The 13,800-nt window shown below is 35.4% G+C and overlaps 1 protein-coding gene across 1 annotated transcript in view; it reads left to right on the forward strand.

The window, feature by feature from the left end:
- LOC137006957 (ryanodine receptor 3) overlaps window positions 1–13,800 on the forward strand; it is a 139,156-nt gene that overhangs the window by 40,019 nt on the left and 85,337 nt on the right. The window contains exons 24-39 of the mRNA XM_067368130.1: window positions 1,213–1,296; window positions 1,882–2,041; window positions 2,267–2,414; window positions 3,780–3,982; window positions 4,076–4,250; window positions 4,333–4,541; window positions 4,700–4,899; window positions 5,382–5,448; window positions 8,294–8,454; window positions 8,526–8,691; window positions 8,779–8,865; window positions 9,880–10,106; window positions 10,300–11,089; window positions 12,721–12,921; window positions 13,010–13,112; window positions 13,594–13,728. Of these exons, the coding sequence (XP_067224231.1) occupies window positions 1,213–1,296; window positions 1,882–2,041; window positions 2,267–2,414; window positions 3,780–3,982; window positions 4,076–4,250; window positions 4,333–4,541; window positions 4,700–4,899; window positions 5,382–5,448; window positions 8,294–8,454; window positions 8,526–8,691; window positions 8,779–8,865; window positions 9,880–10,106; window positions 10,300–11,089; window positions 12,721–12,921; window positions 13,010–13,112; window positions 13,594–13,728 (3,116 nt within the window). The remainder of the gene's footprint in view (window positions 1–1,212; window positions 1,297–1,881; window positions 2,042–2,266; window positions 2,415–3,779; window positions 3,983–4,075; window positions 4,251–4,332; window positions 4,542–4,699; window positions 4,900–5,381; window positions 5,449–8,293; window positions 8,455–8,525; window positions 8,692–8,778; window positions 8,866–9,879; window positions 10,107–10,299; window positions 11,090–12,720; window positions 12,922–13,009; window positions 13,113–13,593; window positions 13,729–13,800) is intronic.

Raw genomic sequence — 13,800 nt, forward strand, 5'->3', positions numbered from 1 at the left:
ACACCTTGGCAACCACTTACCTGCAAGAAACCGCATAGCAACTCCCTGGCAACCAATCGTTTGACTTGGACCTTTAAGAAACCACCTAGCAACACCCTGGCAACCACTCATTTGACTTGGACCTCTACAAAACCACCCAGCAACCACATAGCAACACCTTGGCAACCACTCGTTTGATTTATACCTGCAACAAACCACATAGCAACTCTCTGGGAACCAATCGTTTGACTTGGACCTGTAAGAAACCACCTAGCAACCACATAGCAATGCCCTGGCAGCCACCCATTTGACTTATACCTGTAAGAAACCACTTAGCAACATCCTAGCAATCACTCGTATGATTTGGACCTTTAAGAAACCACCTAGCAACCACTTAGTAAGGCCCTGGCAACCACTCATTTGACTTATACCTGTAAGAAATCCCCTAGCAACCACTTAGCAACACCTTGGCAACCACTCATTTGACTTGGACCTGTACAAAACCACCCAGCAACCACATAGCAATTCCCTGGCAACCACTCATTTGACTTGGACCTGTAAGAAATCCCCTAGCAACCACTTAGCAACACCTTGGCAACCACTCATTTGACTTGGACCTGTAAGAAATCCCCTAGCAACCACTTAGCAACACCTTGGCAACCACTCATTTGACTTGGACCTGTACAAAACCACCCAGCAACCACATAGCAACACCTTGGCAACCACTTGTTTGATTTATACCTGCAACAAACCACATAGCAACTCCCTGGGAAGCAATCGTTTGACTTGGACCTGTAAGAAACCACCTAGGAACCACACAGCAATGCCCTGGCAGCCACCCATTTGACTTGGATCTGTACAAAACCACCTAGCAACATTCTTGAAACCACATGTTTGACTTGGACTTAATTATCTAGCAACCACTTAGCAATGCACTGGCAATGACTCATTTGACTTGGACCTGTATGAAGCCACCTAGCAACCACATAGCAACGCCGTGTCAACCACTCATTTGACTTAAACCTGTACGAAACCTCCTAGCAATATTCACTGCAACCACTTCAACCTGCAATTAACCACATAGCAACGCCCTGGTAATCACTCATTTGACTTGGACCTGTGTGAAACCACATAGCAACCACATAGCAATACCCTGGCAACCACTTACACTCATTTGTGATGGCAAACAGCTCTAACACGTTATTCAGCGAGTGTTTTCTGTGTGTGTTTCAGGACTCTTCTGGCTCTGGGTTGTCATGTGGTCCAGGTGAAAGTCAACGCCGAAGAGGAGCTGAAAAAACTCAAACTCCCAAAGAAGTGAGCGTGAAGTGATGTATGAGAGCATTGTGGGCCGCAGATGGTGCACTGCCGCACCAGATGCTCATATCAGAACATGACATTCATTTTCAGCCTATGAAGCTCTGTGAACAATGACAGTCTCTTACATGAAGCTGATTCATATTGATCATCACAGATTATCTGCTCATATTTATATACATTTGAGTCATTAAAGCATTTAAGGGAAGAGGAAACACAGCAGTTCTAATAGCATTACTCTTTTATCTTTACAACAGCGGTATTTCAGTATTATTTATGTAGTTTTTAATATTTTGAACTAGCTTTTATATTTTCAGTTTTCATTCAATTTTATTTATTTTTATTAGTTTATTTTTAGTTCATTTTTATTTATTTATTTATTTCCAATGCAGTTAATAATTTCGCTGCTTCAACCAAGGCAGCACTTCTAATTTTTTTAGTGTAAGTTTTTTAATTGAATATTTATTTCATTTTATTTTATTTTAATTGAGAAAAACTAAAAGTTTGAATGATTTTCCAGCTGATTTCTATGATGTTGACAGGAAGGGAAGGGAACTATAGTGTTGTGTGACGTCTTTCCTGCAGCTACATGATGTCTAACGGCTATAAACCCACACCGCTGGACCTGACTGACGTCAAACTGAGCGCCGGTCAGGAGCTGCTGGTGGATAAACTGGCGGAAAACGCTCACAACGTCTGGGCCAAAGACCGCATCAAACAGGGCTGGACCTACGGCATACAGCAGGTGAGAAGCCCAGAGGATTCTGGGATATCAAACTGCTTCTCCCTGTGTCCCTGTAGAACAGCCTCACAATTAAACATCATTTTCACAGAGGGCTTATGATGAAGACAAACGGCCAATTAATTCCTCGATTAGCTTGAAGCGTTAAGCGTCCAATCGGAACAAATCGCAGCCTCCGGTGTTTTTCCCTCAGAGCCAATGACAGCGCGTCTCTCTCTCTCTCTGCAGGATGTGAAGAGCAAGCGTAACCCTCGTCTGGTGCCGTATGCTTTACTCGATGAGCGCACTAAGAAGTCTAACCGCGACAGCCTGCGGGAAGCCATACGCACGCTGATCGGATACGGCTACAACGTCGAGCCGCCCGACCAAGACGGGGGTGAGAAACGAGAGAAAACTACTTCACTCAAAAGCAGTGATTTCTTTTTATTACGTCTCAGTTAATTAAATTATTACTTTTTATAAACTAGGACTGAGCAAATGAAATTGGGACATCTTGGTAAGATAAACCAGGAAAGGGATTGTAAATAATAACAAAATAAAATAATAATAATAATAATCTTTAATACAGTAACTTTATTTACTACCTCTTTTTTTTACATTTATTTATTTAAAATTTCTGAATATTTCTTCATTCATTTATTTATACATTTTTATTTTTTTACATTTCTTTGTATATTTATTTTTGTTTTTTCCATGTTATTTGTGTATTTTTATTTTACTTTTGTACATTTTTAATTTCTTTGTATATTTTTTTTTTTACATTTATTTGTACATTTAATTTTGTTTTGTTTTTCTTCATATATTTATTTTTGTTTATTTTTAATTTCTTTTTGTATTTTTTTTGTTCTTCACATATTTGTATTTGTTTTGTTTTTTACATTTTATTTTACTTTTCTACATTTATTTTTGTTTTTTAAACATTTCTCTGTATATTTATCTATTTTTGTTTTTCATTTCTTTGTGTGTGTGTATATATATATATATATATATATATATATATATATATATATATATATATATATATATATATATATATATATATGTTTTTTACAGTTATTTATTTTTGTTTTTACATTTATTTTTTTATTTTACTTTGTTCATTTATTTAAACATTTCTTTTTATGTTTATATATATTTGGTTTTGTACATTTATTTATTTTTGTTTTTTACATTTCTTTGTATATTTTTTTATTAATTTGTAATTATTTTTAATAGTTTTTTTTTTTTACTTTGTATATTCATACATTCAATTTTAATTAATTATTATTATTATTATTATTATTTTTTTACATTCCTTTGTATATTTATTAATCTTTGTTGTTTATTAATGTTTGTTTTTGTATTTAGTTATTTCTTATTTTGGCAGCTTTGGCCTTACAAACAAGCTCTTGTTTTTCTTTTATAGTTTAATTTCCAGAACTTGCCGTCTCAAGCTCTGAAAAAGACAAATCTGATATAATATTTGGACACATGGTGTTTCACTGACAGCAGGACACTAACTAGTGCTGACTAGCGCTGTTTACTGCAGATATGCAAATGAAAAACAGCCACATAATGAACGAAAAATGCATTATTTATTAGTCATTTTTTCCAGTTCAGTGGGTTAATCTCAGACGTGCTTCTTCATCTTACATCAGTTTACACAGAAGAACAGTAAAAGAACATCAAACACTTTGGGTTTAGATGTTACAGTAACAGATGATGGTAGTTTTTGTGTCTCTCATGGCTCTTCTCTCTGCAGGTCACGTGGTGGAGAGGTTGAGTATCGATAAGATCCGCTTCTTCCGTGTGGAGCGCACGTACGCGGTGAAGACGGGGAAGTGGTATTTTGAGTTTGAGGCGGTGACGGGCGGAGACATGCGGGTGGGCTGGGCTCGACCCGGCTGCAAACCCGACGTGGAGCTGGGAACGGATGACCAGGCGTACGTCTTCGATGGCCATCGGGTGAGTTGGGAAATAAAGAAGCCGTTGTGCAGACCGGATCATCGGACTGTTGGAAACCTTTTGAAACGTTGTGGTGTTGGTGTGTTCTCACAGGGTCACCGGCTCCACATGGGCAGCCGTCTCTTCGGCCGCTGCTGGCACTCGGGGGACGTTGTGGGCTGTATGATCAACCTGGAGGACAAATCCATGATCTTCACCCTGAACGGAGAAATCCTGATCACCAACAAGGGCTCTGAGCTGTGTTTCGCTGACTTTGACATTGATGACGGTTAGAGAGAAGAACATCATCTCTGATTTGATTTCAATGCCTTAAAGACCCCTGAAAACAAACCTGCCCTCTTCTCTTCTAGGCTTCATCCCCGTCTGTAGTTTGAGTCTTTCTCAGGTGGGCCGCATGAATCTTGGGAAGGACGCCAGCACGTTTAAGTACTACACTATGTGTGGTCTGCAGGAGGGCTTCGAGCCGTTCGCCGTCAACATGAACCGCGAGGTCACCATGTGGTTCAGCAAACGCCTGCCCACCTTCTTCAACGTGCCAAAGGACCATCATCACATCGCGGTGAGGACGAGCTGTGTGGATCTTTTGTCCTCAGTATCCCAATGGGCGAATGCTTTTATTCCTGAAATGTTCCTCCAGGATCTCAAAGGGTCATTCGTATTGATTCGGATCGAAATGTTCTTTGTGTAAGCAGCGTTTGAATCTCGTCATGTTTGCAGGTCACCAGAATCGACGGCACCGTTGACAGCCCGCCCTGCCTGAAGGTCAGCCATAAGACGTTTGGGACTCAGAACAGCAACGCTGACATGGTGTTCTGCAGACTGAGCATGCCTGTGGAGTTTCACTCCGTCTTCAAGAGCGGCGCGTACGTCCATGTGAACGGCCTGTACGAGGAAGAACCGCTCAAGATCAAACACAGGTCAGAGGTCAAGAACATTAAGCATCTTCAATTAAAACATGTGAACACCTCTAAACTGTCATTGGTCAGTGGTGATGATGTAGTAGGTGGGTGTGGCTCTGAGGCTCCGCCTTCTTTGAGGTGTAAATTTTACTTGCGTTTGATCTCGACAAACTAAACAGAAGAACTTTACATTACAAAGAAGGCGGGGCTTCAGAGCCACACCCACCTGTTACATCATCACCACTGACCAATGACAGTTAAGAAGATGTTTAACCAGCCGGAGCAAACTTTAAAGTCCCGAAACAAACTTCATTTTGACCAGATTATCAATTTCGCTTGAAGTATCTCGGGGGCTTTTCTCTCAGTTTCAGTGAATCTAAACAGAAATGAATCCTCTCTCTGTCTATAATCTCACTGAGTGATTTGATCGATCTCTTCAGAGCTCTTGCTTGTCTTTGTTGTATAAATAGTGTGTGTTTGTCCTGTGAACGCTTCTAAAGGTATCCGGTGAAGTCCATGAAACACTCGGATGAAGGCAGAAGAACGGACTATAGCAGCATAACCACAGTGAGTTCCACACGTGAAGATTCAGCATCTTTATGGTTTATGATCGTTACAGGAATAAAAACATCTTGATGTTTCAGTTTGGTTCTTTCATTTGGGGTTTTCATTGTCCGTTTATTCTGTTTTCTTTTAAAGCAACAGTGATAACTATAACGATAATGATAATTATAAGAATAATGATAAAGATAACTATAATAACTTTAACAATATAACAATAGCTAAATAATAAATATAGCGATAACTATAACAGTTTCTGACTATAAACTATAACGATAACTATAACTGTAACTATAACGATAACTATAATAGTAACTATAATTATAACAATAAAATATATAACGATAACTATAACAGTAACTATAACGATAAACTATAACTATAATAGTTATTAACTATGACAGTAATTAACTATGACGATAAAGTATAACTAACTATAATTATAACGATAAAATATTTAACAGTAACTATATCAATAAACTCTAACGATAACTATAACGGTAACTATAACGATAAACTATAACAGTAACTATAATTATAACAATAAAATATATAACAGTAACTATAACGATAAACTATAACTATAACAGTAATTAACAGTAATTATGATGGTAAAATATAACAGTTACTATAGTTATAACGATAAAATATATAACAGTAACTATAACTATAACGATAAACTATAACGATAATGATAAATTCTAACATTAACTTTAACTATAACAAACTATAACGATAAACTATAACAGTAACTATATTATAATGATAAAATATATAACAGTAACTATAACTATAACGATAAACTCTAACAATAACTATAACAGTAGCTATAACGATAAACTATAACTATAACAGTAACTATAATATAACGATAAAATGTATAACAGTAACTAACTATAACGATAAATTATAATGATAATGATAAATTCTAACATTAACTATAACAAACTATAACAACTATAATACCTTTAACAATATAACAATAACTAAATGATAAATGTAGCGATAAATATAGCGATAACTATAACGGTATCTATGACTATAACAATAACTATGATTCATGTAATGATAAATATATTGATAACAATAACTATAACAATATTGATAACTAACAATAGCTAACTATGAAAAGTGTAATGACTGTAGCAACTATAACGATAAAAATATGATAAATGTAACGATAAATTTAGAGATAACGATAATTAAAAAAATGTCTAACTGTAATGTTAACTTTAGCAATAATTATAACAAACTGTAATAGTAACTTTAAAAACTATAATGATAATGATCAATTTAATGATAAAATTGGCGATAATGATAGCTATAACAATATCTATAATAACTATAGTAACTATGATAAATGTAGTAATAAAAATATCGATAATAACTATAACAATATCAATAACTAACTATAATGATAACTGTAATGATAACTATACTAACTGTAATAACTATAATGATAAATGTAAGGCTAAATATAGCATTAACAATAACTATTAAATGTCTGTAACTATAGCAATAGCCATAATAACTATAACAATGACTAAATAAGGTAATTATAGTGATAAAAATAATGACAGCAATAGCTATAAGAATAACTAACTACCATTGTAACTAATAACTAGGATAATAATAAATGATAAATGTAACTAAATATAGCGATAACGATAAATATAACAATAAATAAAATGACTATAATGGTAAATACTAACGTTAAATATAACTGTAATGGTAAATGTAGTGATAAATATAGCGATAACTACAATGTAATGGTAACTATAACGATATCTATAACTATAAAAATAACTAACATAACTATACAGAAGCTATAATAACTCTGATAAATATAGCAAAAACTGTAATACCTTTATAGATAAATGTAATGATAAAAATATTGATAATAACTATAATAATATCGATACCTAACTATAATAATCACTGTAACGATATTTATACTAACTATAATAACTGTTAAATGTAACGCTAAATATAGCGTTACCGATAACTATAAAATGTCTGTAACTATAACAATATCTATAATAACAACCACAATGACTAAATATGATAATTGTATTGATAAATATAACAAATGCAATAGCTATAAGAATAACTATCTACAATGGAAACTGTGATAACTAGGATAATAATAAATGATAAATGTAACTATAAATATAGCGATAATGATAAATATAACAATAAATAAAATGATATATAATATAATGGTAAATGTAACAATAATTATAGCAATAACTTTACCTATATCTATAATATTGATGATAACTAGAATTATAAAACTAATGATAAATATAAGTATAAAGATAACTATAACTATGATAAATATAACGATAACTAATGTTTGCTGTAGCAATACTTGTAATAACTATAAGATAACTAGAACTATAATAATGATAATGATTAACAATGTTAAATGTAGCAATAAAAATAATATCTATAACTGTAATAACTATAAAGATAACTATAATAATTATAACGATAAATGTAATAACTATAACGATATCTATAACTATAAAAATAACTAAAAAAAACTATAATAACTATGATAAATATAACAATAACTATAACTGATAATTATAACAATAATTGTAACGATAACTAATAACTATAACAATAAGTGTAATAACTATAATAAAATCTATAATAATAAATAAAATCACAGACAACTAAAATAACTGTAACTTTAACTGAACATAATTGCAATGCGCACTTTAAAGTAGAAGGATCATATCCTTCTCTGAACATGATTTCAATGACATTGTTTCTCTGAGTCGTTACAGTTATAGTTCTTGTTGGTGTAAACGGCCTTCACTAACCCTCATGTCGTCTCCTGCAGTACTATCATTCAGTCAGAATATTTGCGGGTCAGGACCCATCCTGTGTGTGGGTTGGATGGGTCACTCCTGACTACCATTACTACAGCACCAACTTCAGCCTCAGCAAGAACCGCACGGTGACCGTCACCCTGGGAGACGAGCGGGGTCGTGTGCACGAGAGGTGGGTGCTCAGTGTTATATGTTGCCCTGGGTCATGTGATGATGTGCTGACGTCACTGTGTCATGTGACAGCGTGAAGAGGAGTAACTGTTACATGGTTTGGGGTGGAGACGTCACCAGTGCCGCCCACTCGTCCAGCCGGAGTAACGTGGATTTAGAGATCGGATGCCTCATTGATTTGGCGACGGGTCTGTTAGCTTTCACAGTCAACGGCAAAGAGATTCCGACCTCGTACCAGGTACCGTCGGCTCATGTGGCGTCAAACTCGTAACTTCACACAGATTACAGGTTCAATAAATGTGTGAAATGAACATCTGTTTTCCAGGTGGAGCCCAGCACAAAACTCTTTCCTGCTGTGTTTGTGCGGCCAACAAGCTCAAATCTGTTCCAGTTCGAACTGGCCAAAATCAAGGTGTGTAGATCCGCATATTCCCATAACTTGTGTTCTAGAGCTCTTCTTCACATGATAACAATAACAATGACTATAACGATAACTATAACAGTAACCATAACAATTAACTCTTACGATAACTATAACAGTAAATATAAATATAGTGATAAACTACAACAGTAACTATAATAAACTATAACAGTAATGATAATGATAAACTATAACAGTAACTATAACAATAAACTACAACAATAACTATAACAGTAACTACAAAAACTAACTATAACTATAATAGTAACTATAACGATAAACTATAGAAGTAACTATAAAAATAAACTATAACAGTAACTATAAACTACAACGATAACTATAACAGTAACTACAAAAACTCTAATGATAACTATAACAGTAACTATAACGATAAACTATAACAGTAACTATAACAATAAACTATGATAACTATAACAGTAACTATAACGATAAACTATAACAGTAACTATAACGATAAACTCTAACAATAAATATAACAGTAATTATAACTATAATGATAAACTATAACTAACTATAACTATAATAACTAATGTAATGATAGCTAATAACTATAATAAAGAACTATGATGAAGATAACTATAACTTCAATTATAACATCAACTAAAATGATAAATGTAGCGATGATAACTGTAACAATATCGATACCTATAACAATAACTATAATGATAGCTATAACGGTAACTATGATAACTATAATGATAAATGTAAAGATAAATATAGCAATAACTATAACAATAAATACAATGGTAACTGTAATGATAACAATAACTATATTAATAACTAATGATAAATTTAATGATTAAATTAGTACTATAATGATATTTATAACTATAATGATAACTATATCAAAATGACTCTGTATTATCTGTAATGATAATTATAACAATAATTATAATGGTAAATATAACATTAAATATAGCAGTAACTATAGCAATATCTCTAACGATAACTGTAACGAGAGTTTGTATGACTCGTCTCCTCCAGAACGCCATGCCCATCTCATCAGCCATCTTTAAGAGCGAACACAAGAACCCCGTCCCCCAGTGTCCGCCGCGGTTAGACGTCCAGACTATTAACTCTGTGCTGTGGAGCCGAATGCCCAACACCTTCCTGAAGGTGGAGACGGCCCGTGTCAGCGAGAGGCAGGGATGGATGGTCCAGTGTCTGGAACCCCTGCAGATGCTGGCCGTACACATCCCAGAGGAGAACCGGTACACTCACAAACACACTCTTAAATTAAAATATGTTTTTAAAGTTGAATACATTTAGAAATATAATTTAAAAAATGTATAAATATGATGCATTTCATATTATTTAATTATTTTTTATTATCAATTTAAATTTGATTTAATTAATTTTTTTATGATATAATTATACTAGTGAAAGTGACGTGTTGTGTTGCAGGTGTGTGGATATCATGGAGCTGTCGGAGCAGGAAGAGCTGCGTATGTTCCACTATCACACGCTCAAGCTGTACTGCGCTCTGTGCGCTCACGGGAACACGCGTGTGGCTCACGCGCTCTGCAGCCACCTCGACCAATCGCAGCTGCTCTACACCATCGACAACCAGTACCTGTCGGGCGTGCTGCGCGAGGGCTTCTACAGCGTCCTCATCAGCGTGCACCTGGAGACGGCCAGAGCCGCCCGCCTCATGATGAGCAACGAGTTCATCATTCCCGTCACGGCCGAGACGCGCGGCATCCGCCTCTTTCCCGACGCCTCCAAACGCCACCAGCCTCCGGGCGTCAGGCTCAGCGCGTCCCTCAAACCCAGGCTCAACTTCGCGCCGCCGTGCTTCATCAGCACCAAGCGCGAGCAGCACCTGTACAGCCCGGAGATCCCGCTGGACGTGCTGAAGGAGAAGGCCATCATCATGCTGACGGAGGCGGTCCAGGGCGGAGGAGACCACATCAGAGATCCGGTGGGCGGGAGCGTGGAGTATCAGTTCGTGCCCATCCTGCGGCTCATCGGCACGCTGCTGACCATGGGCGTCCTGAGCAGCCAAGACGTGCACAAGATCCTGCTGCTCATCGAGCCCGACGTGTTCGGAGAACGCAAGGAGGACGGGCTGAAGGAAGGACTGACGGGAGCCGAGGAGAAGGCGGTGGAGGCCGGAGAGGAAGAGGCGCGAGACGGGAAAGCGATCGTGAAGGGACTGCTGGAGAAGAAGCTGCCCGAGTCTGTCAAACGACAGGTGAGAGGACTGGACTGCTTTATTCACATATCATATATATGCTACTAGTCAGGACACATCTATTTCACATTTATTTCTGTAGCACTTTAGACAATAAAGATCGTTTCAAAGCAGCTTCACAGTAATAAAGAGGAAAATGACAGAATCAGTGATGCAAACTTCATTAAATATGAGACAAATTCAGATTGACCTGTAAAGCAGCTCTACTGAAGACAGTAGAGTCATTATTAAGATCAATTCAGTTCATGTTGATTCAGTTCAGTTGAATGAATTGATGATGTTGCAAAGTTCTGCAATTATGAAATAAAATATTTTACTGTTTTAAACATTTTAGAATAAAGTCATAAAGACCGAGACACATCCATAATAATATTACAAATTTTAACCTTTTAAAAATTTAGTTTTTTTTAACTTTCATACATTTACACAATTTATACATTTATATTTTTAAAGCTTTGCTATTTATAATTAATATACACTATTTGCACTATCATTGGTACTGTAGTTATTTTAAATGGTAATAATATTTTACAATTTTTACTGTTAATATTTTAAATAGTAATAATGATTCACAATTTTTACTGTTAATATTTTAAATGGTAATAATACTTCACAATTTTTTTACTGTACTTATTTTATATTGTAATATTTCCCAATTTTTTACTGTAGTTATTTTAAATTGTAATATTTCACAATTTTTTACTGTAGTTATTTTGAATTGTAATATTTCACAATTTTTACTGTAGTTATTTTAAATTGTGATATTTTCCAATTTTAACTGTAGTTATTTTAAATTGTAATAATATTTTACAATTTTTTATTGTAGTTATTTAAAATGTTAATAATATTTCACAATTTTTACTGTTAATATTTTAAATGGTAATAATACTTCCCAATTTTTTTACTGTACTTATTTTATATTGTAATATTTCCCAATTTTTAACTGTAGTTATTTTAAATTGTGATATTTCCCAATTTTTACTGTAGTTATTTTAAATTGTAATAATATTAAATTTTTTATTGTAGTTATTTAAAATGGTAATAATATTTCACAATTTTTACTGTTAATATTTTAAATGGTAATAATACTTCCCAATTTTTTTACTGTACTTATTTTAAATTTTAATATTTCCCAATTTTTACTGTAGTTATTTTAAATTGTGATATTTCACAATTTTTACTGTAGATATTTTAAATTGTAATACTTCACAATTTGTACTGTAGTTATTTTAAAATGTAATATTTCACAATTTGTAGTGTGGTTATTTTAAATATTTCCCAATTTTTACTGTAGTTATTTCAAATGGTAATAATATTTCACAATTGTTACTGTATTTTTGATCAAATAATAAATGCAGCCTTGGTGAACAGAAGAGACTCTTTCAAAGACATTACAAATCTTACCAACCCCAAACTTTCAAACAGTGTATATTTGCATTATTCATGTAACAGATACTATATCCAAAGCGACACAAAAATGAAGAAAATAGTAAGCATTTTAGCATAAAATCCACACAAGTTTACAGTAAGAGTTTTTCAAGTAATGTATATTGCATCTGCTTTGTAAGTCACTGGATAAAAGCGTCTGCTAAATGAATAATGTATAACTCAGTGTTGGTGTGTTTCTGCAGATGTGTGAACTCCTGCACTACTTCTGTGACTGTGAGCTGAGGCATCGCATCGAGGCCATCGTGTCTTTCTCCGACAGCTTCGTCTCCAAGCTGCAGTTCAACCAGAAGTTCCGCTATAACGAGCTGATGCTCGCGCTCAACATGTCCGCCGCCGTCACCGCCAAAAAGACCAAAGAGTTTCGCTCTCCGCCGCAGGAACAGGTGCTGCAAGTGTTTCACTGTAGAAAACACTTCGCTGCAGATTCCAGTCTTCAGCAGGAAGCCTAATCACATTAAATCCCTCTTTCAGATTAACATGCTGTTGAACTTCAATATGGGTGAAGACTGTCCCTGCCCGGAGGACATCCAGGAGGAGCTGTACGACTTCCACGGCGAGCTGCGGCTGCACTGCGGTACGTTTCTCTGAACATGAATTACATTTCCCTTAAACAAACACAAATCGCTCTACAGATGATGCTTGTGACACACTGAGGCGCATATCAGTTCCAGCACTGGGAAATTGATATTTACCGAATAAATCCCTTGGATAACTAGACTAACCAGCGGACCAAATGCATTGCAGCATCTCAAATGTTGGTTTGGAAGTGATGATTTTGTACACATGGGATGGAACCGCTGCTTTATTCACACATGTTTTATGCCATATTCAAGTTAAATTCTCAGCTTTGGTTGGAAACGGCTTGAGCTGGATTTCACTGCAGGTGTAGAAACACTGACTGAAGCAGATGTTTGTGTTCGCTGGATCTCACATCAAGATGTTTTCAATAATGGATGAGCTCTGGTTTGTGGGGAGCTTCAGATGTCATGAATCCGGTCGTGAGACGGGACAGTGATGTCACTGAGAATGAGTGTCCTTCATCTGTGTCACTGCAGGGATTCCAGTGGAGGAGGATGAGGAGGATCAGGACACGTCGATTAAAGGTCGCCTGCTCGCCCTGATCTATAAGATCAAAGGTCAACCGCAGAAATCTGAAGCTGAACCCACAGAGAAAGAACAAACTGCTCCCTGTAAGTAAAACTGAGACCTTTGTGTTTGTGTTTTATAGGACCGTTATAGTTGCAGTCATGCAGTTCCCATTT

This window comes from Chanodichthys erythropterus, chromosome 18 (genome assembly GCF_024489055.1).
Source record: "Chanodichthys erythropterus isolate Z2021 chromosome 18, ASM2448905v1, whole genome shotgun sequence".
NCBI lineage: Eukaryota > Metazoa > Chordata > Actinopteri > Cypriniformes > Xenocyprididae > Chanodichthys > Chanodichthys erythropterus.